This window comes from Cinclus cinclus, chromosome 12 (assembly GCF_963662255.1).
Source record: "Cinclus cinclus chromosome 12, bCinCin1.1, whole genome shotgun sequence".
NCBI classification, from domain to species: Eukaryota; Metazoa; Chordata; class Aves; order Passeriformes; family Cinclidae; genus Cinclus; species Cinclus cinclus.
The window spans coordinates 4,183,625-4,206,824 of NC_085057.1; the positions used below are offsets into that span (position 1 = coordinate 4,183,625).

The following is a 23,200-nucleotide window of genomic DNA, read 5'->3' on the forward strand; positions in this document are numbered from 1 at the left end:
TCCCGTTCCTGGTCCGTAGGAAGTTGCAGCGGTCTCGGGTAATTGCAGCACAGTTCTGGGAATCTGACTTGAAATTTAGCTCTCGCTCTTAAAATGGGTCTGTTAAAAGGTAAATTACATAATTTATTGTGAGTGGTCGTGGATCTATTTGACTTGCTCTTGCCATTTGTTCTGTTATTTTATTTAACCATTTTGCTGGATGAGTGATGAGCATACCTTTCAGCTGCCCAGTTTGACAGGCTAGTCAGAAATTCTCTCCGGAATTATTCTAAAGGAACTAAATTTAGTGCAGGAGGAGAGAGGCTAATTCTAATTTTATTTTATTAATCAGGTGATGTAATCAATTTTTGGCAAGGGGCTGTGTGCAGACATGTATGACATCACAGTTAGCTCTTTAAATTAATATCACCCAGCTGAAAATCCTTACTATCTCCAGCATTTTCCCCCACACAACTAAGTATATTTTATTTTTCTTTCCATCTGTGGTATAGTTGTTGTTAGTACTAATGGGAGTTACACTTGTATGGGAAGTTAGACCAAACACTTTGACTTTTAGAGGCATAAATATCATGCGTATGTCTGTTTTGATGGTTGTAACACTTCCACGCTTTTCCTTGGGACAAAGCACTGGTAGATCCAGAAGTGACCGGGAGGAGGGGAAAGTAGAGAGCAGGGAGAGGAGAGTAGATGATAGCCTGTGTCTAATTAAAAACTTACAGAAATCCAGATTAAAAAAAAAAAAAAAAGAAAAGGAAAATTTTAAAAGGCCAGTTATTCTGTCCCTATTTGCTTATTCTGGAAAATAAAAATAGGTGTCGGCTCATATGTTCTCATATCAATATGTTATCATCAACAGACAAGTCTATTCACTATTGTTTCGACTGAGTAAACAGTGTGTAAGGGTCAGCCCTGCTCACAGGTAATTGTTAGTGTGCAGACAGTCCTGTCAAGCGTGTTAGCTAAAAATACATCCCACACTGTCACTTCTCAAGGTGTTTGAAAATAATAGCCCCCACACAGCAAAACAGGACACGGGCTTGTGTACTGACCTTTTTCTTTGTTTAATTTGCTCAGAGGTTTAATTCCAGGGGACAAGTAATAATTGAATATGTCTAATAACTAAATGCTCATTTGGGACAAAATCCATCAAAATATAATTGGCATTTGGGGCTGATGAAAGGAAAATGACGTGGCTTTAGAGAAACGGATGTGTCCTAAGAATATCTGATCACTTAATGTATAAATTGAAGCCTCTTCCCTAATATATATTAATTGCAGATACTTAAGGATTTCAGCATTTTTTTTGTAGTGAACCGTTACCAGAGACCAACTGTTTTTGTTAATGCTACTCTGGGAAAGGCGGGGAAGGTTATTGGTCTGTCGTGCAATAATTTACTCCTCTTTGATATGCAAACGATCCACGGTGAATATAAAAAAATCCTATCAGACTCATTTCACAGTTCTTAACCACTTAGATTCTCTGGAGTCTATCGCCTCATTAGACCAGTGCTCTCCAAAGCTAGCATAATTAAAATCTTTAACAGTTTAGCAAAGTAAAGATGTTTGGCTGATCACGTTGAGATGATTATCTATCCATTGTATTCTAAATGACAAAAATAAATTAAATTTAGACCTTGGCATTTTTTATTATGTGTTTCAAATGAATATAATGCATACTGCCTTTTTTTTTCTTATTTCAATACCTTAGGTTGGGTGAGGTACATGCCTGTGTGAGCTGCTGCTGTACACTCAGAAAATGGCAGGTTTCCTTAGGATAGCTCCAGAGCTACAACATGGTGAAACAATGAACACTCACCCAGACGATGAGATGGAAGCATGCTGATGAGAAACCTCTTTAAAAACACACAGACACTGGCTTATTATTATTATTATTTTTTTTTTCCCCTGAATATTTGAGTGACATGTCTCTACTGCTAATTTTTTTTCCCATGGCCTTCTCTGAAAGAGCACTGAAGTAGTCTGCAGTGAGGCAAACTTGACTTGTTGGATCATGTCACATACATCAGCTTTATCCAAAAGCATTATCTCAGCGTGAGCACATGGTTCACCTTCCATTTGGCCCATTGGAGATTGCAGCTTTCACGTGCATTAGTTGCTGAATGTCGTCTCCCTAGCTCTGGTGTCCACTTTGGCACATTTTTAAAAACACAATTTTTTATTGTTATTTTTTCTTGAAGCTTATTTTCTGTTTTCATTTTACTTTTGAATGGCTCATTAGCATTGATCTAAGAAATGACAGTAATAATAGTGTTACTTGTATAGAAAGTTATACAGTTTTTCGGTCGACACATCCATCAATTAAGTGAGCAGTTCAAGAAACCAAAATTAATGAGAAAGATAGGTGTGTTAATGAAATAATCATAGTATAATCAATTTGACTGTTAAAATTTGAAAAGCATTTCAGGAAGACAATATGAATTCATAATTTATGTCTAAAAGTGATTAATAAAAACTGTATTTAATAACAAAGCTATTTGTCATCATTTAAAACTTAAGCACAAAATTAGTCATGTTGTGGTTCATGTTGTCATAATAATAAAGCTGAGTATTTTTTTTCCTAAGACCTTCCTTGTTTTTAATAACAGATTAGAAAGTAGTCACTTTCCTTAAAAAATAAAAAAAAAGGCAAAAAACATTGTGGAAAATGAAAGAAATTCAGTTTCGTAGCTGAACATAGATTAGCCAGTGGCCACCTTTCCTGTCAGCCTTGCAGTGGGCGTGGGGACAATTTTTGCCCAAGTAGGGGCTCTGAAAATGGGTCTTTGGTCGAAAAATTACAAAAAATTACAATATTTAACATGATGTTTGATATGGGTGCAGTGTTGTGTGGATCCCTCTGCCCCACAGCCCGGATTTTGCATTCCATGAGTGTTGCAGGTGTCACACCGGAGCGTAGCAGAGCCGTGCAGTGCAGCATTAGCATTTAGTTATTGAAATAATAATAAAAAAAAAATGCGCAAAAACACACACAGGCAAAACTAACACTAGGCTTTGTTTACTGACTCTTTGATTTAATTACAGTTTGAAGACGGCCGAATTAGCTGTTAATTGATTTAATTATCCAATTTGTTTGTTTCAGGCATGATTCCAACAGAACTGCAGCAGCTCTGGAAGGAAGTGACAAGCTCGCACACAGCGGAGGAGGCAGCCAGCAACAACCACAGCAGCCTGGACCTGTCCACCACCTGCGTCTCCTCCTCTGCACCCTCCAAGACCTTAATCATCAACCCACACGCCTCAACTAATGGACAGCTCTCAGTCCACACTCCTAAACGGGAGAGGTAGGTGCCTGTGGGTTTTGCACCCCGAGCATCGCGGCGCAGCATCCCCGAGCGATGGCGAAACCCTCGGGAGCCGTGGCCAAGTGCCTTGGCCTCGGTTTTGTCCTCCACATCTTGCTGTGTCTGGTGTTGGCGTGGCTGAATAGAGTCTCCACTGGGCAGAATATGCTCCTTTTGTTCAGATCTTTATGGCTTGTTAATTGGATGAATGTGGGCACAATTAGCTAATTAGAAGTGCATTGGATAAGCATATTGGGAAAGTGTGAAGAAGCTGGGGGTTTTTTAGTGTTGCATCACAGGTGGTGGTACTCTTACACTGTGGGGTTACAGGCTGGAGGTGAGCAAGAAAATCTGTTGGTCAGTACAGTCCCTATTTTTCTACCAAATTTTGGTGCTCTATCTCATTTAACATATTTGCTTTTTTCTGCTCTTTATTACCTGCTTTCACAAGACATGGTAGGCTTGAGTTTACCAGGTTTCTCTAAAACAAAGTGGCTTATTTTTTTTTTTTTTATCTTTAAGTGCTGATAAAATTAGCTAACTGGTGTTGTTTGGCTTTTAAAAGTGTGAGTTAATTTATACTTGCTCGGCTTGCATTGTTAAAAGAAATGGCTTAAATCAGGGGTTGTCTGTTGACGTGCTTCTCGGCGCGGGCTCTGCTTTATTCCAGAGGATGCTTTATTGCAGGTTTGTTTCTTTACACCCCCAGATTTCACTGAGGCGTGTCTAACAACGTAACTTTTGCTTCTGGGGAGATAGACAGGCCCAGGCGCCGGGGCCATGGGTGCCAGCACCGGATTCAGCCTCGGCATCGCTGCCGGAGGAGGAGGAGGAGGAGGAGGAAGGGTCTTGAGGAGTGGGCGCAGTGGGGAGGGCAGTGCTCCTTTGCATTCAGGAGAGTCATTTTGCCCATCCAGAAATGTTACAGCAGACACTAGTGAAAGGTGGATTTTATGGAAACTGATGGCTTTGTCTTTCCATCCTCCTTTCATTCATTAGAAAGAGGATAATGGAATTTTTAAGCCATAGAGTTTGTATTTCTGGTGGTCTGAAAGTAGATTGATAGGGAAGCTATATAAATACCTCTTATATCTTTCCAATATTAAGAAAATAGTGCTGCTGGGAATAGATGGATTTTAAAAGAGAGCACACCCACTGTTGGAAGAAGTGCTGTGTGTGTAAGGCATCCTTTATATACCCATTCCAAGGATGTGTGTGGGAACATCAGTGAATATGTTTATAATGCATGTAAGTGCCAAGACGTGGTTTTCATGAAGACTTACATGGGATACTAGAAATAATTTGATGTTTATTAAACAATTAATTCCCTTTTTTGCTGCATGTAGAACTGAACAAGATGGGTTTATGGCTTTTCAATAAATTTTTTATCTATGTTTTTCTTACCCAGTATATAAAGTAAAAACCCATGCAGCAAGATGGATCTTCTTTCACTGAATAGAGGCACGTGCTGTGTGCTAATGGCAATCTAAACCAGGAAACAGACTCAGTTCAGTTTGAAATGCAGTGGAAATACAGGAATCTGTTCGGAAGTAAGAATTTTCTCTGTGTATAGTGTTGAGCAGACCTGGAAATCCATGTCTGAGTCCTGTAATTGTGGCCTGGAGGCAGTTGGGATCTACAGACAAGGGGATACACACGCTTTTATTAGTAAAGTTCTGGATTAATTAGGAAAGCATAAACATTCCATGATACTGTTTGAGATTGTCTTAGTTTAGAAGACTAAATCCTCAGTGCTGGAATCAATATCTGTGTTGTTAAGCTTGCCTTATGCTTTTCTTTCTTTTTTTTTCCTTACTTTTCTTCTATCTGTTGAATTCTCTGAAATATCAAAATACAAAATAGGTATATTTAGGAATACAAATACAAGAGCTACAGGCTTTGCTTTGTCCTGCCTCTCTTTGGTACATGGAGGCTTTATGCCATCCATTTGCTGCAGTGATTGAATTACATGTTTATCCATAAGTAGAGCAGGAGACTACTGGCAGGAGAATGCCTCCTGATGCACTTAAGGGTTTTGTTGCAGTCTCATCAGGCACCATGGTGCCTGCCTGGATTTCATGTGACAGAGAAACTCCTCTTGGTGAGCTATTTTACACTGGTTTCATTTTTGAAAGGATATTTATCTACAGGCAGGGAGTTCAGGGTGGGAAGTGAGCAGAGAGGGAAAAGTTGCAGTGCTCTACCATCACATATATGTTTGAAAGCTCACAGAAGGTGAAATTTTAGTGGGCTTGCAAAAGAGAGCACAAGCAGAGGTATAGTAATTTTTTGATGCAAAGGTTGGGACTAGAAAAAATCGTGAGCTTGAATTTGCTCCCACCATTCATTAGAGTGAAATGCATGTGTGTTCTTGTACCCATCTGGTTCAGCACAACAGATCTTAAGGAGTCTTTTGGAGACAGTTGCCAGCTCAGGCTCTCAGGTCAGATGGGGCTGTGGGAAGGGCTCACTAGGGAAGTGTCAGCCCTTCCACCTCCCATCACATAAGTCACAGCCTGGACTGGCCAGGGCAGGTTTTTGACTTGTGGATTTCCCCTCATTCCTGCACCTTCTGTGCAACTGGCTGTTAGCTCTGGTCTGATAACAACCAAGAGCTATTTATTTAGATTTAACCAACAATAAAAAGCACATAGTAAAATCTATAAGTGTCCTAACAGTTAAGCACAGCCATCATAACGACTGCCCAGCAGCCATAAATAATCATATACAGGTAACATTAACTTTTAGGGTGTGCTGTAAAGCTGTTTTCAACCTCTTTCTCTTGGGCTTTTGAGAAGGAGTGGGCTGCAGGAGGCAAGTTGTTTATGTGGGAGCTACTATCATCACTGTCATCTCTGGCACATGTCACTAGGATAGTTCAGGCTGTGTTTTAGGGGGTTCCTGATCCCACAGGTCAGGTCGGGAGGATGCTCCAGACCTGTGAGACAGGAGGCACCTGTGTTAGAATCAGCAGGCAAGCAGCAGATCTGCTCTGTATCTTGGGTAAAAAACACATTCTGGTTATAAACAAGGGGTTTAAAATAGTAGGAGCAGTAGTCATTGGCTGCCTGGCGTGCCCACGCGTCGCTGTGCTGCCAGCCCAGACTGGGGTTCTGCACAGGCTGCAGGGACACAGCTCTGGTGACACTGCCCACTGCAGGGCTGCTGTGCTTGGGGCCCCAGTGACAGCAAAATTTCTCCTTCATGACTAAAAAAGCAAATGGCAGGTTGGTGACCAGAGTCACCCAGAACGTCCAGAAAAGCAAAAATACATTCAAAAGCAAGAGGCACCCTCATTCCTGGGCCAGGGAGCACCGTGGTACTGTGCTTGGTTTCTGCATGCTCTGTGTGTATGGCTTCCCTGGGAATGAAACAATTCCAGCTATAAATCATGGGTTAATGCTTTCATTCATTTGGGCTTTAAATGTATATTACATCTATGCTTTTGTCCCACATTTTGCCCAGTTTCTCTAAGTAGCAGCAGCAGCAGCTCTGGGGTTTGGTGCACAGCAATCTGTTAAGGAGATAAATAATCTGCTTTGGCATGACACTCCTACTCTCCTCTTTAATTTGTCTTACACAAGGAAAATTATAATTAAATCATTCAGGGTAAACCCTTGAGTGTAGAGAAGGAAAAAACACACTTTGGTAAAGATTGCCAATAGAGACCAACTTCCCTGTTGTGCTGTGCAGAGACATTTATCAATATTCAGCACTATTAAAGAGAGAACATTTCGTGTGATTTGTGAGGCGGATGCCAAAGCTCAAATCAAGGCTTGTTAAGATCCTTTCCCCATGCAATCATGGGCATTCAGCGTCATTAGAATTCAGCACTGACTGTGTGTTTCATGCTTTGATTTTACTCAGACAATTTAATAATGTTTATTGTGCTGATTATATATATAAATTCACTCAATGCAATAAACATACCTCAGTCATCAGTACCCTAAGGGAAATATTTAGTTATAGATACTTGTATTCATTCAGGATAAGGGAAAGTGAGACCATCAACCAGCATGCAAACCTCTCATCATCTTATCAGCATTTGGGTTTCTTCAGTAACAAGCAGTTTTTCTCTACACAAGTAAATAAATAAATATCAGGAGCCAGTTAAGTACATCTGCTGTGCTTAGAAATGTCAGGGACAGTACCCACTTTCCATGTTGTTCTATTGCATCTTATTTTGGAGAAGCTTGATTATTTTCTTGAGAAAAGCATCAAAACAAAGCTGAGGCATGCCTGGTCACTTCAGATGGCCGGCTACTAACCTGATGAACAGTGGGCATCCTGGAACCTGCATGCTTGGGAACGCTCCCCACGTGGGCAGGTTTGGAAAAGCAGGGCTATGCAGAACTCAGCAGTCTGTTGCAGTGGGCAGAGGTTGCTCCAGTTTGGGCTTGAACTGGGAGGTCTGGGGGTGCAGTGGAGCTGTTCAGTACTTTGTGTTGGTCCCATCCCCTGGCAGCATCCTGCACTGAACTGCAGCAGGGCCAGGATGGTGGAGGCTGTACATAAACAAGTGAGTTAATGAAGGTGCAGACTTGTTAATTTAAGAAGTGCATCTGTTGTTTACCAGGGGTAAGGTGAAGAGTTGCAGTTAAAGGCTATGTGTCCAAGAGTCCTTTCTCCATCTGCCAGCAATCCTATCTCTTCCCCTCATTGCCTTTATACCCTTTCCAACTATACTTGAGTCTTGTCCTTCCACACAAGCAAGCAGCCATCTCATAGGAAAAATAGATGGGATAAACAAGGGGATTTTGAAATTGCTTTTCCTTGCCAGTGTGGCAGGAGGACAGAGTGTGGAGAAGGCTCTGAAGGGAAGTGAGGAATGGCGTGGCAGACCATTGATCTGCTGCTTAGGCTTAATGCCTCATGTTTTACTGTTGTTATCTTCCATGCCAGCTGATCCTCCATCAAAATCCCAAGGCCCTGAGATGAGGGCATTAAGATTCAGCACAATTAAGAATTACAGACTTGGGTCCATTATTAATGCTCGGGATGAAACAGTTCAGCCTGCAGTCCATATGCTCCCAGGGCCCGATCCTCTCTTGGCCAGCCTCTCTGCTTAGTCCTTCCATTCCTTCTGCACTGATGCCAGCATCGGATCTGCTCAGCCATGTCAGCTCTCCTCAGTTGCTCCCTGCAGCTGATTTTAGTTCCATTATCCTTCACCATTAGCAGAGTTGCTTTTGATTAAGTTACCTCAGATCCATTCTCCCTTAAGAAATCGGTGTTCCTGGGGCCTTTCCTCCCAAGAGGTATTTAGCTGCTCCACGTATTCACACCCCATCATGACCCTTGTGGTCTGAGCAGCTCAGGTGCCTCCATCCTTGCTGTGGAGACCCAAGCTGGATGTCCAGCTGGGTGTCTGATAAACCATCCTGCTTTCCACATGGCTGCTGTCCTTCTCATTACACCTGGAATGGCTGTGAGGCTGCTTGGGCTGTTGGTGATGATGACACGGTGACAGCAGGGTACCGGCCCGGCCATCTCCATTTATTCTGTGCAGGTGCAGCCCAAAATGTCCCAATGTCTGATCCCTTGGCACTCACTCCCCTGCCAAAGAAATGCCACCAGTTACTGAACGGGCTCCCCTCTGAGTCACTCTTCTGTAATCAGCTTTGCAAAAACAGGGGCCATGACTCAGACCTGGGGCTGTTAATCTTCAGTTCAGAGCCTTATCAGGCACTTTTTTATTGTTCGTGCTTCTCAGCTGCGGGTGTGGAGCCTCCTGTGCCGGCACCCACCGTCTGCCACAGTGCTACATCAGCTCTGCAATTCCACTTGCTCCTCACTCTGCCCAGGAGCTTCATCACGCTGCTCAGGGAATTCCTTCACTAAACTAAAGGCAGCTTACTTGTTTTCCCCTATGAAAGATGGCAAAGTTAACCAGCCTGTGAATGTTTTTGATGTGGCCCCTGGCTGGAAGAAGGTGCTGGGTTTGATGCTTGGGGAGCTGCCCCGGCGTCAGGGAGCTCCTGCACGCCAGTGCTTTGCTGCTCTCTGGTCCTGTGTAATAACCATCAGTTGTACAACTCCAAACACTAAGCTAATGTATCAAAAAGCACTTAAAATAGATTGGGTGAGCCTTGGCAGACGCTTAACAGAACTTTTCCAAATTTTAGCATATGTATTGTTTTATTCCTCCATCTGGCCAACAGATCATTGTTTGATATCTGAGTGCTTTGCATATCTCCTCCCTTTTCTTGCAACTGAGATACTTACACATGCATTTAATACAGCTTAATGCTATTTTTACATACCAGAGAAATAGCTGATGGCTTTCTGTTAATTGCATGCACTTTGCAGTTAAACTTTTACTAAAACATTCCTGTCTAAATACCTAAAGTCCAATGAAAATTTGTCCTCTTCTTTTATTAGAGGTGTTTATGTAGTACTCTTAAAAAGGGACCTGGTTTTCGTTTACTGCACTGCGGATTTCTGTTTCTTTTTATTTCCTCCCGTGTGCAAGTTGTCCTTCCTCAGAATTTGCTCAGGTCTGATTGTCCTGAAGAGCTGAGCAGGGAGCTGATAAAGAGCTGTGTTATTTTTTTAACATATATCACACAGTCTGAGAACAGAAACACCCTTGAAAGTGCTGTAGAAGTAGAGGACTTAAGTGACTTTCGTGTGGCTATTTTCTGTGCTGTTCAATAAAAATGGAGCAGTTAGTATGACAGCTGTTACATCATGTTATATCGTACTGCTAAGATATTGAGCAGCATTTAAAGTAAAACTCCACCATTAAGCTGTATAAACTTTATCCGTTTCACTGTGGTTTAATGGAAAAAAAATGAGTTTCTCAATAAAATGACATCATTTTTCCCAGGTTGTAATGTTCACTTTACAACTGTTTTTCTTTAATTCAATTTGTTTTACTTTACTTTTTCTTGGCATCTTTTTCTTTTTTTTCCTTGCAGTTTGGAGGGGGGGAAATCTTTTTCATAGAGCAGCTAGGTGCTGCTCATACCTCTCTTCCCTACTTTTCCCTTCCCCTCGCTCCCTCGACATCTTGTGCTAATCTGGAGCTCTATTTTTGTCAGGCAGACACGGTTGTATTTTCAAAGTGGTGAGATGCACATTTAAATTTGGTAATCGGGATTTGTGGCTCTACCTGCTGCACAGTGAGGAGTGGGGGAAGGAGCCCAAGGAAAATTCATATTGCATTTCTTCCTGCTGGAGCAACATTTGTGAAATGCCACAGGGTGTTTTTCTGTATAGTTGGTGGTGGTAAGGTAGGAGGCCTGTAATTTCTTCTGTGTGATCAGGAAAACATATGTATATTATGAAGTAGATTCTTGTCCTTAAAAGGATGGTATAAGCCCAGGCAGGGAAACTGCTAATATGTGTTGCAGCTTGTCATTTTGGGCTGCATGAATAAAGAGGAGAGCTATTCCTTTGGGAAACGATCTCGGGAACTGAACAACAGATCCGCTAGCCAGCAAATTCTTTTTAACTGTAATTTTCCTTTTTGTGTATACTCAAAAATAACATCGCGATGGGCCCTTAAATACCATTTCATACACAGAGCACAATTTCCACAGCACAGGTGGTGCTAATATAGGACAGTCCCCTAGGCACTTGTCGCCAGGAGTTGTACAGCTTGTTCAGTGTCTGCATCCATATGGCAATCTGTCCCATTCATAGAAAGACATTGTAGCTGTGCCTGTGGGTGCTGTGGTCAATGTAGTGTAAAAAGTAGATTTTTACTCTGGGCAACCTATGTTCTGCTGTTTGTTTTATTGTAGAATCCAATTTATAACATGGGGGAAGAAAAATCAGCTCAGAGCAAATTCCAGAACAATCTGGCTGGCTGGGGTTTGTGTTTATTCTTGGAGTGCATGGTTAATCAGCAGGTGCACAGCCCTGTGCTCCGCGCGCTCTAATGAACAGTTTACAGGAAGTCTTGCTCGGAAGAAACATTTTCCTTGTTGTTTATACTGTGAATTAACTCAGAAGTTGCAAAGCTGTAAACGATGTTAGCTGGCCATGTATGTCATGCAAGTCTGTTCTGTACTTCTCGTCTTTTTTTTATTTTTTTTTTGTTTTCTTCCCCACTGTTGCATGGTTTTCCCTGGGTGTGGGATGCTCGGGAAGGATGCTGAGCTTCTCTGTGCTCTGAGAGGGGCAAATCATGGCAAAAAGACCCTCCCAGAAAGCAAGATGAAGTTCTAGTGTTGCCCAGCAGTTCAGATCTAAATGCATGAATGTGATTTGTGGCTGCTCTGGTACCTATCAGTCCAATGCCAAGTGTTGTTCTGTTTTAGTGGGACTATTTGTTATGCCTTTTAATAAACACAAACAAATAGACCGCCTAGCACCTGCAACAGCATATGATATTTACACTACCTGTATGATTCAGCACGCTTCCCTGGGGAAGCAGGCTTGTGTCCTCTCGATTTTAGTGCTTTTTAAACAGCATTCTTCCAAGGGGAAAGCATGTGGCAGAGAGAATGCAATGCTCTAGCTTTAGTTCTCCCATGGAGTCATTATTTATCTTAATTATATTTTTACAAACATTTCCCCAAGGACACTTTGCTGCTGCTGCAGGGGCGTGGGGTGGGCGAAAGCCCCCCCAGTGAGCTGCCAGGCTGTGTGTGATGTGACAGTCACCTTCTGCGCAGGTTTTGTTGTGCCTGTGGGACAGGGGTGAAAAATTCTGACGTGAATAATCCCTGTTAATCATATTTGTTGACGTATCGCCGGTTTATATAAGAGTGGAAGACTTGCCTCAATTCTAAATGTAACAGAATAGAATTTTGTTGAACAAGAATAGATCTTGTTTCTCAGTGTTTTCTTTTACTATAAATTTAAATGTTACAACAGAATATAAATTACAGTAAAATAAGGTTGGCAAACAGGATCTTTTTACAAAGTATGTATGTTCATTGGTAATTTTACACCTCAGTCTCGGTGAAGTCCAAGGTCTAATCCTGTGTTTTTATACTTGTGTGTGTTCTTAAAAGGGTTGCTGAACTGGGGCCAAAGCTTTGCCATTGCCACCTCCCTCTGCCATGTGAATTGGGTGTATAAGAGGGATGGGGTTGCTGTGCTGAAAGTCAGCATTTAAAAAAAAAAAAAAAAACCTAAAAAAAAATCCTGCAGAACATCCCCCTAGCCCCAAAAACCCAAGAAAGTGGTTGGATCACATTTTTTTCCTAATTATACTATGATACTGAATCAATCCGTTTTAATCTGAATAAATTAGGAGACTGTTCAGAGAGGAATAAAATGTGATTTAGCAGGGATAAGTAGAAAGTAGCCCAGCTAGGAAATCAAAATTCCAAACTGCGGGTTTGACATGACACGTCAGCTGCTCAGCATCGGTTGTGTGGGAAATGGCTGAGGCATAATCGGGGTTGAGAAATTAAGGTGGGACACTCTGTGCCATGTCTTAGTCAAAAAAGGTAAATGCAGTCATGGGAGGCATAAACATGCATGTTGCATCCAAGCCTTTTTTTTTTTTCCCTGTTCTACTTTATGCAGAACCAGTTAAACCACATTGAGTGTGATGTACAATTGGCCACTCTCTTGCAGAAAGGATAAAGAGAAGCTGGAGCAAATATTGAGGAGAGCAGCTAGGATGATAAAGGAGTTGGAGGGAATAGGCTATGAAGACAGATTAAAGGGAATTAAAGATCTACACCCTGGAAAAATAGAGGCTCTAGGAGGCTATGATTATGGTATGTAAGTACATGAAGTGATGCTACAAAGAAGAAGAAGGAAAAAAATTGTTCTCATTAGTTAGCAGTGCTGGAATTTAAAATCCGGCGTTTCAAATCGTGTGTGTCGGGGTATATTTGATGTACTTTTCACTACAGTACCTAGGCACAAGGTTGAAATAAAAAAATAAGAGTTTCAAAGCATAGAGAAACTCGTTAATTCAAATGCAGGAGTGGAATTTGCACCGGAGATAAGTGATGGGTTTTTTGCAATGGGCACTTTTTTTAAATGCTCAAGAAATACATTTAATTCCTCCAAGGAAGGGATGTAGGGCAGTGACTGTCCAGGCCCTGTGGCAGTTTTCCTGCGGGGCTGGAAGAGGGGCTGCCACTGGAAGGAGGATGTGTTAGAGTGCTGGAGGGTCATAACGTTGATTAATAATCCAAACCATCAGTGGATAGATCAAAACCAGAAGATGATGCTTATAATTGTCCAGTCTGTTTCTGCTCTTTGCAGTGAGGGTGGGGGTAGAAGGGAAGGGGAATGTCAGCCAGATTTTGTCTTAGTCTTGCTGCAGATTCTCCACTGTTCTCCTTGCAGAACAGGAATTTAGGGAATAGTGCCACAGGAGGCATAAATGCGGGGCAGTGATTTGGGGTGCACAGGTGGCCTCATGTTACAGCAGCACTGCTGTTTTCTTTCTTATGCTACGAGAGTACACAAGTTAGTGCACACCGATTAGGAGAGAGGATTTCAGCCTGTGGGCTGCAGTTTTAACTTGATTTGTCTTAAATTGGTGTAGTCATTTAAAATGTAATATACCATCTTGTTACTTCCAATAGGGCTTGATGTAAAACATGAGCTGCTTGTAGTCCTAGGTCTGGACATGGACTAAAAAGTAGCGAGGAAGGGGAGAAGTGCTCCTCTTAAAAGTATCCAAAAATTTCCAAACCAGTTGTAGAAAGAGCTGTCACTTAGCACTGATATCCAATGCCACCTCTCCTGCAGGCCCATGACCTTCTGTTAGGCTTTATCCAGTGATGGAGAGGCATCACCCTGCCTGGACAACTCACTGTTTAGATCACATCTGCTTCCTGGGTGGTTCCTGAGGCTTGGACCAGGAGCATGAGTATCTAGAAGTTTTGAGGGGATTTTTTTAATTATTGGTTGGGTTTTTCTTTATTTCACAGTTTAGAGAGGAAAGAGGTGCTGCCCACTTTACTGAAAATTTGAAGGAGTTTGCACCAGTGAAGTGGAACTTCACTGCAAAACACATCTTTGTTTAGTTGATTCTGTCATGAAGGCAGGAACTTGCACTTCAGTACAGTTAGTACAAGGATTTAATCATTACTGCTTCCGTTTCATTTTAAAATCAGATACCGCAAGTGTTTCTGACTCAGAAAATTGTGACTTTTTCAGCAGCCTTATTCTTTTGGTGCCTTCTGATGAGCTTTAAAGCTCACCAGGCAGTCACAACTCTGGGAGAGCCATGTTGCTTCCCAGTTGTGTGTCTCCTTCTCCTGTACAGGACCAAAATTGTGGCATTTTGCCTCAATGACTGTGCCACTTATATCAGAGAGAGGGGGAATGTGGTGTGAGACAGAGCCCCATACTCCTGCCTGGGCTGTACAGAGATATCAGTTTCATGGCAGCTGGCAAAGATGAGGTCATTTCCCATTGACCCTGAGGAATAAAGTAAAATTAAAGAGGCAATTCTGTGCTTTCTGAGGGTGCTGTCCTCCAGCTTCTTGCAGGAGGAAAGCAGGAGACGTGGTATTGATTTTTTCAGCGTGCAGGTGGTTCAGGCATGTTCTGAGCTCTCATAGAACGTGAGCAGATGCTTCATAACTGTAATAGAAAATCAAGGATGCTTCTCTACATCACTGACTTCCCCCAGTGTTTTGGCAAAGATCGTTGGCCCGAGCAGATGTGGAAGAGAGAGAGTAGAATGATGAAGTATGTCAGTATCATGAATATTTAAAATACGGTCCACTGTGTGGCAGAAGCACAGACACTCAGGCTTCTGCTTAGCTGGATTTTATATCTACCCTTGACTTTTTAGCCAGTGTGTACAAGCACAGTACCGAGTTCCATGTGGTTAATAAATGTGGGTTGAATTAAACCATTTAAAGAGCATGGGGAGTTTTCATGCTGGGGCTTTGGTCACTGCTTTCCCCGATACCCAGCATGTTCCCAACTCCAGGTTGTCATTTTTACTCTCCTTCAGCACTTGGCTGTGTCTCTGGTGTCTCTGTCTATTTTTCTCTTGTGTGCCTGAGTGTGGTTCTTCCAGGATGCTATAGCACAAAATGCATTCCAAAGGTGTATTCCAAAAGGTGAGGGGCTGGCAGGAGTGGGCTGCGCAAGTAGCAGCTTCAACAGCCACCCCTGTAGGAATGGGAGGTGAAATTGCTACCAGACATTCTGGAGATCCTTGGGGTTATGAGGCAATGTAGGGGGAAGAAGGAATAGGTAAAATTTCCTCTCCTTTATCCAGCAAGCCGAGAGAAGCTGTGGAAGTTCCTGTCACTTCTCCCCTCCTCTCTGTACTGGAAACAGAGCTGGAGGCAGCAGAAAGTGAGTGGACACTTACACAGTTTTCAGCCTCACACATTTTGTTACTCTCTATGTCATGAATAAGTGACTTTAAGCAAGACATTTCACTTGCCAGAGTGTTCTTTGCTGTAGTTCAATGCAATAGTGCATCACTCTTGCATTATTTGGAAGTAATTCTATTATATTAACTATTTTTTATGCAAGTACCTCACAAAGAGAAAAAAACTCACATTGTCTCGAGTTTAAATCATTTATTCCTTCACTACTTAGAAAATTATGTCTTGTTATAAAATCATTTCCACTAACTGGTATTGCATCACCAGTACCCAACCATGAATATGCATTCCTGGGAAGGAGAGGGTGACAGAAACAAACACCTACTCTAATGTGTCATTAGAAATCAAACAGACCTAAAACGTGCTTCTGCTTGCCAATGCTCAGATCTTCTAAAAGTCTGTCTCCGGCAGCAAGACCGAGGATACATCCAGATTACAGAAGATGTGCTTGCTTGCAGGTGAAATACCAGTGAACAATTTCAGATTATAGGTTTGCGTTGTGCTCACAAAGCTGTTTATTTATGTACAGGATTAAAGTCTTCTTTTTCCACCTCTATTTGCTCAAGCAGAGTGAGTACTTAGATCAGTTCAACAGAGTTCTCCATTCATTTCCACTGGCTGTATCCTTTGTGCATTACATCCGCCTCTGTATAAACCCACTCTTTGTTTTGTTTTGAGGTGCTTCTTCAGGCTCTATCAGGGAACAAGTGGCAATCTATAATATCTTCAAAAGTGGGGTGGATGAAATAGCAGTAATCTGATACTGACACATAAAGGTCACCGAAAAGGCACTGCTGAAACCCCCCCGAGCAGGATGGGAGTCGCTGCCTTCGGAACAGCACAGTGCCTGTAGAGAGGGCTGGCATTTGTCTTTCAGGACTGAGGGGTTTTTTCTCTTTGAAATGTCTTATTTTTGGTAAGTTGAAGTAGTTCCTCTGCTTGGTTGAACGGCAGGGGAAGCTCTGCGTAGGTGTTAAGCGTGTTACGCGCAGCATCGTGTTAGCAAAGTGACCTTTTAAATTCCCATTTACAGTCAGCACCAGCCTTCATGGTTATTGACAGCATGAGCCTTTGACATCCTGAGCATCATTCAGAGTTTGATATTGTCTTGGTCATTCCAAGACATTCCATTCTTGTCATTTGGACACAATACCAGGGTGTCATGTCCTACACAGTTTGTCTTGTCTTGTGCAAGTTCCCTGGAAGGAAAGGAGATTTGCGCTCGGATTTAAAAAATAAATAAAAATCTCAGTAGGGCTCTTTTCCGTTGACTTGGCCATGGCCTTTAGGCTCTCACAGAGAAACTTTGAAAATCCCTGCTGGGGGTTTAAGCCATGTGACTCCTGTTGATATTATAATGAGATTTACAGTGCTTAAACCCCACGGGGAACTGACTTCTTAGTTGGCCATCACAAGTCCCAGTGTGTGGGTAACATGCACTGGGCAGATTCATACACTGCTTTTTTTTTTTTTTTTTTTCTTTTTTTTTTTTTTTTTTTTTGTTTTGTTTTTTGTTCTTCCAAACACGCTGAAATCATAACTCTCGTATGTCATCTTTATGGACTTTAATGGAGTGTTAACATGAAAGCCTCCTTTCTCACCCTTTGCTGTATCCAGGTACAGAAACAGATGATAAACCCCATTATTTTCTGAATTTTCTGCTGTGTATAGAGGTTGTTTGACCATATGTGTGTTTGGCTTGGGTGGATGGTGTTCTTCAGCCATTCTTCCTCAGCTGAGGAAATGTGTGGTGTAGCATTTTTTTAATTTCCTTGAAAAGAATGCATCTGTTCCTTAGTTCTTTTAAAAACTTTACAGAGACTCCCCTCACTTGAACATTTTTTAGAAGACTGATTCAGTTAAACAAGTCTAGTATTCATATATAGAGAAGACCTGTGTAGGGCTCTTCACCTACTGTTATTTTTTCAGGAAATTACCTTGCATATACATACATTTATGCTTGAAGGACTATCTATAAACAGCCAAAAATAAGATATTAATGAAATAATTAATTAGGTTAATGTAAAAATCATAATACCTTTCCTAGTCAGTACTTTTTAAATTACTGCTTTTTAAATGTAAAATAATTTTAGAAAACACCTTTAGTAATCTTCAGATTCTCAGTGGGCTTAAAGTCAAAAGTGGCAGAATCTGGGCAGAAGTTTCTCATCCAACTAGTTTGTATTTTGGATGACACACCTCAGGAGTGCATTTACAGTGATCTGGCTACCCCATGCATCTGAAATAATACAGGAGCACAATTCTGTTGGAGTGCACATATAGATAGTATTACAGAAGAAGAAAAAACAGCATTTCCACGTGTGTGTAAAAAGTAAAATGGCAAAAAGTAGTATTTATCCATAACATTACCTGTAATCCAGGATGAAGTAAGTCATAAAAGCCACACCTAGTTGCTGGTATGTGTTCATATCCTTTGTATATGTTTGAAGTCCATAATACAGCACAGACATACTGTAGCAAAAATATTTGCCGTGAAAAATACGTACATGTGTGAGCATAAAAGAGACATTTCAATATTATTTTGACATTTTGCTTTTAAAGTCATCTAAGGTTGTGGAGATTGTTGCAAAAAATAATTCCTTTCCTTACGAAGTTTCCATGCAGAAGTTGAATAAAGAAGATATTTTAGAATATGGTTCATCAGTGAGTGCAACAGATACATTTCCCTGAGCACCACATGGCCTGGATCAAAGCGTCTCATGACTTGGATCAGTGCAGCCAAATCATTACGTATTGATTGGAATCCCGCTGAAGGATTAACCCCTTAGTGCCCATGAATTTTTTTGCTTTAACCCTGGGTTCAGTAGTTAGGAGGCTCTGACGTTCCTGCCCAATCTTAGGCAAGGTTAATAGGCCCCAATAACCCCTCGTACTGAGGAATCCTTTGATTGCGTGCCCCCTCTTCTTTATGGTGAATTTTGCATTTGAAAATACATCTCAAATCTTCTTTCTTGGGATGTAAGGGGGCCTTATTTATGCAATGAAACAGCCTGTAAGAACAAGAAAAAAAAAGAAATAACAAACAACAACCAGAAAAGAAACAAGCCCAGTGAATAAATAACATGGTGGGAAAGCCAAGGCTGCAAATTTGATGCTCTTCCTTTTCTCTAACCATGAGAAAAGCCTCAGGTCCAGCTGTATTATGGTGTAATGGGACACTGCTGTATGGGGATGACTTCTCGATGAAGTTGAATTGTAAATATGCAATGTTAATAAATTTTTTAGCAAAATATCAAGCAAGATATTAAGCAGGTCTGTCAAATGATTTCTCCCCCATCCATGTTAATTTAAATTCTTTACAAACCTCTTAATTAATGAATGAAATGTAGGAGGATAGCTAAGTAAGAATGACACATGTTTCAAACTGCAAATGGCATTTAATTCTGTTTTGAAAAACCCTGGGCAAGAGTCGGGTGGGTACCGTGAGGTGTGGGATGCTTCTGAATCTGGTGTTTGCTGCTCTTTAGGAGTCTTTGCGAAGATGGATTGTTTTGGTACCTTCAGTTCACAGCACTTTTTCTCTCTCCTCTTTCCCCCCTCCAGTTTATCCCACGAGGAGCACTCACACAGCCACCCGCTGTACGGACACGGCGTATGCAAATGGCCGGGCTGTGAAGCAGTATGTGAAGACTTCCAGTCGTTCCTAAAGTAAGGATGGTTTTTTTGGCACTCGCATTGTACAGGAAGCATGCCCTGAAATTTTGTGTGTTGTCACTCACCCTGTGCCTGATGCAAAGCCCACTGAAGTCAACAGAGAGCTCCCTTTCACTTCAGTGGCTTTTGGATCAGGCTCAAGAACATTTTAACCGGGGATAGTAAATTAGCCCCATGGGGAAATTATGGTCTTGTTCAGTGTGTTGGTATAAAACAGTGTTTGCAGTTCGCAGCTTTTTTTTTTAAATTTTATTTAAATAATTTTTTAAGTTGCAGTATCGATCATGTAAATAATAAAACCTTGTTTTAACCTTGATTTCACTTTAATTTGGAAATCTAGTCTTAAATTAACTCCATAATTGAACAGAGAATTGCAGAACATCACGTGAAATTTAATTTATGTCAAATAAGTAACTAATGAACAAAGTCTACACTACTAAAAATAAACTATAATTATATTAATTGGGCCCCTGCAGTTTGCTGCAGACCTTTTCCTTGCTGCCAAAGAACACAATTTTACACGTTGCATAAACAGTGCATTATGGACTAGTGTGTGGTAGTGCGTGCATCCCGATGCAGGGAAGGACCTCAGAGCCCTAATAGTTTACACATGGCTGCTCCACAGCTAAACCATCAACCTCACCCCTGTTCCCATCACAAAAGAGTTCTTTGTCTGAGTAGGACACCAGGTACACACGTGCTGGGGGTGCATCCAGGTTACTGAAGGTTTGTCCCTGATCTTTGCTCCAGTTCTGTGGCTGGTCAGTAGTTAAGATCACTAAAGACCAGCCACCTAAGCAATGTTTGTGATTTAAATGCACAAAGGGACACATTTTTTCTCCCGTGTAGAGTAGTCATCTCATGAAGTTAGTCTGCATAAATCCATAAGGTTCTTTGGGATGAATGAGTAGACTTCGTCCCAAAAGGTTCAGCTGTACCTGCTGTTTCTGGGGCAGTTCCCTGGATTTTTATGGGAGGGAGGGAGGGAGGGGAAAAAGCAAGCAGAGGATGTTTGTTGAGTGATGTTAGATGATACAGAATAGGGTTTTGCTCTCAGAACAGAATGGAACACTTGTGGTTCCAGTAGCAAAACCCTCCTGAGTTCGTAGGAGCAGCACTGGTCCTACTATAAACATACGTTACAAGTGAGGAATGGTACAGTAATGAGAAGGTTCTCATTACAAGAGGATTACAAAATAAGTGGGTGCTAGTCATAAATTTCCATGAAGGGTGCCCTCATTCCTTGTAATTCATCCTGTTGTTCACTTAAGTGAAATAAATGCTAATCTCGCCATACTTGCCAGCTCATTCATATTCATATGCCATTCTATAGCATTTAGACCTTTAAAACAATTCTCATCTTTACGGCAGTAAGTGCAAGGGAAAGATGCTGTGGTAGCCTTAGATAGCAGAAAATGTGTGTGTTCACATATGATCAAATTGTGCCACCTTTGCTTCCTGTGCTAGTCTCATATTCCAGGTGAGAGCAGCTGCTTTCAGGAAGATTCCATAGGAATCCTGAGTGGTCTGCTTGAGGTGGCCATGCATAGAAAACACAGGCCTTAATCACAAGCATGGGTAGAGGCAGGGCTTTCATACAGTATTTTGGAGATGTTTCAGTACATAGACACGGTTCGCCCGGAGGAGATACATGCAGCAATCAGTAGTTTGGAATAACCTGAAAACTGTCACTAGCCCAGGCTGGACTTCAAGCTGCTCCATCAATTCTAGTTTTTTCAAACCATCATTCTAGTTTTTGCCTCCACTGAAACCTTTCATCTGTTCACATATTTCCTGTGAGTTTCCTAAACTCATCAGCTCGTGTAAATTTTCTAATTATCCAAATGCTGCAGTGTCTGAAGTCTTACTATTTAGAGTGATATTTAACCTAGAACAAATGCAGAAATGGATGTCCCTGAACAATGTACTGACACTGCTTCATAAAATACCGGAGCCTTCCATGTCTCCTGTGAAGCATTTGTCTTTAAATTATGTTGCCATTTATCAGAATTCATTACTCCATGAAAAAATAACAGGTAGATGGTTGAAGTTTCTTTCTGATACTTGTATAATGTGTGACACTCTTTTGACGGTCCCCTCAAGAGAAAAGCTCTTGTTTACCAAGTGAAATACAGCCTGTGTATCAAGTATTGCTTAATTTCACTTACCTTGTGAAAAGGCAAAGAGAAGTTGTATGTGGAATGAAAGCCCCGTATGACAATAAAATGATTCTTCAGTTAAGGGAGAAAAAAGGACTCGCAGGTCTAAAACATGGTTCATTTCTTTTCCTCCTGAGGAAGAAATATCATAAGTGTTGGTAAATCAAAACCAGAGATTTGACACTCTTCTGTGATCGTTCTGTAGTGTTTGTTCCCAAGGTGAGGTACACCACAGGGCCCTTGATTTCAAAGATAAATACTGTACAAATAACGATCCTAGTTGTCTTTCACTCACAGCCAACAGGAGGATGCTTATCAGAACCAGCAGATACACGGGCTATTGTACACATTTATTTCCCTATTTCTTTTTGAAATAAGTTGCAGTTCTAGCATCGTTGTGTTGTGTTTCTTTTTTGAAAACCCTTCAGCCATGGGTTATCATGTGATGCGGTATCAGTTAGCGCTAACTGATAGCAGCAGGGGCTGCTGCTCTGCCTAATGAAACAGCAGCACCCTGCATGCTCCAGGATACTCCCTGAGCCTAAAAACAAAAACAAGTCCAGTCTCAGGGCGGTGACCCTGTGGCCTCTGCCAAGCTGCAGGGAGCAAGGTGAGGGCTGGAGGGTGCACACGTGTCTGGGCTGTTAACCAGGGATCGTCTCGCAGGCGGCAGCCAAAGGAGCAGTTCACAGCACAGAGCGACTTTCCTGCAAAATTGACTGTATCCTTGATTTCATTTGCATGTGTTTAAAGACCGCTGAAGATAGAAATATACACCCCTTATACAGCAAGTTGTTCAGGAAATCCCGGCTGGAGGGAGGGTGGTTTATTCAAGCAGGGTAGCCAGGTATCCAGAGCAAAAAATTAAAACTGAATAGGGTTTTATTATTCCTCTCCCCCCCTTATTTTTTTCCTGTAATTTGATTGTGGGTTAGACGTGCTTAATCCTGGCTGTACCCTTTTAAAATCAAATATATTCTTTAAAAGAAAGGACGCAGACCTTTGGAGAGATCTGGCAGTCCTGTCTTGCAGTGGTGCTGGTAATCTGCTTCATGTGCATTTAACTTTGATGAAACGAAGGGGAGTTTATGTGAAAGAAACTACTAAGTGCACTCTGTAATGTTTTCACAAGTGTTTTTATCATGGTAACATCTTGTTTACTTTAGTTGCCTGCCTAAAACTACTTGGAACATGTTAAGAAAACATTTCGAGAAAGCTTCTACAAAGAGGCTTTTGTTTAGCAGCAACTGTGAGACTGCTCGGCTCACAAAGGTGTTAACTTTCAACCCCTTAAGCACTTCCACATGAAATTCCAGCAACTATGTTTGTGGTTTTGGAAAAACAAAGTGTATATTAAAGAAACCAGGTATATGCTAATACATGTTGAAGTAGGCCGGAAATCATAAATTGTTTCAAAGGCATCAATTGCGCTCGTTTGCGTGGCAGAGCGTTCTGCACTGAAGCCACTCGCACGGCGCGGGTTTGATGGAACGGGCAGCGAGGGCAGGGGAAAGGCTGGGCTGTGGCTGGCTGTTCGAGGGTTCTCTAGGGCCGGCGGGACCCCCCCGGGCCAGGGGGAAGAAGCTGCGGGATGCGGCCCCGTCCCGTGCGGGGGGACCCGGCCGGAGCCGCTGGTGCCCGCGGGGGGACGGGGCCGCTCCGGGGCCGGCTCCCGGCGCTTCCACCGCCTCCCGATCCTCCCCCGTGCCGGGCTGGGGGCTCGGGACCCCCGCGGCGGTGAGGCCGGGGTGGCCCAAATCCCACAGTGCCCTCTAGTGCTCCCGGGAAT

General features: G+C 42.1%; 1 protein-coding gene across 1 annotated transcript in view; it reads left to right on the forward strand.

The window, feature by feature from the left end:
- Window positions 1-23,200, forward strand: part of FOXP1 (forkhead box P1) — a 374,948-nt gene that overhangs the window by 313,177 nt on the left and 38,571 nt on the right. The window contains exons 10-11 of the mRNA XM_062501015.1: window positions 3,101-3,302; window positions 19,142-19,246. Coding sequence (XP_062356999.1) covers window positions 3,101-3,302; window positions 19,142-19,246 — 307 coding nt within the window. The remainder of the gene's footprint in view (window positions 1-3,100; window positions 3,303-19,141; window positions 19,247-23,200) is intronic.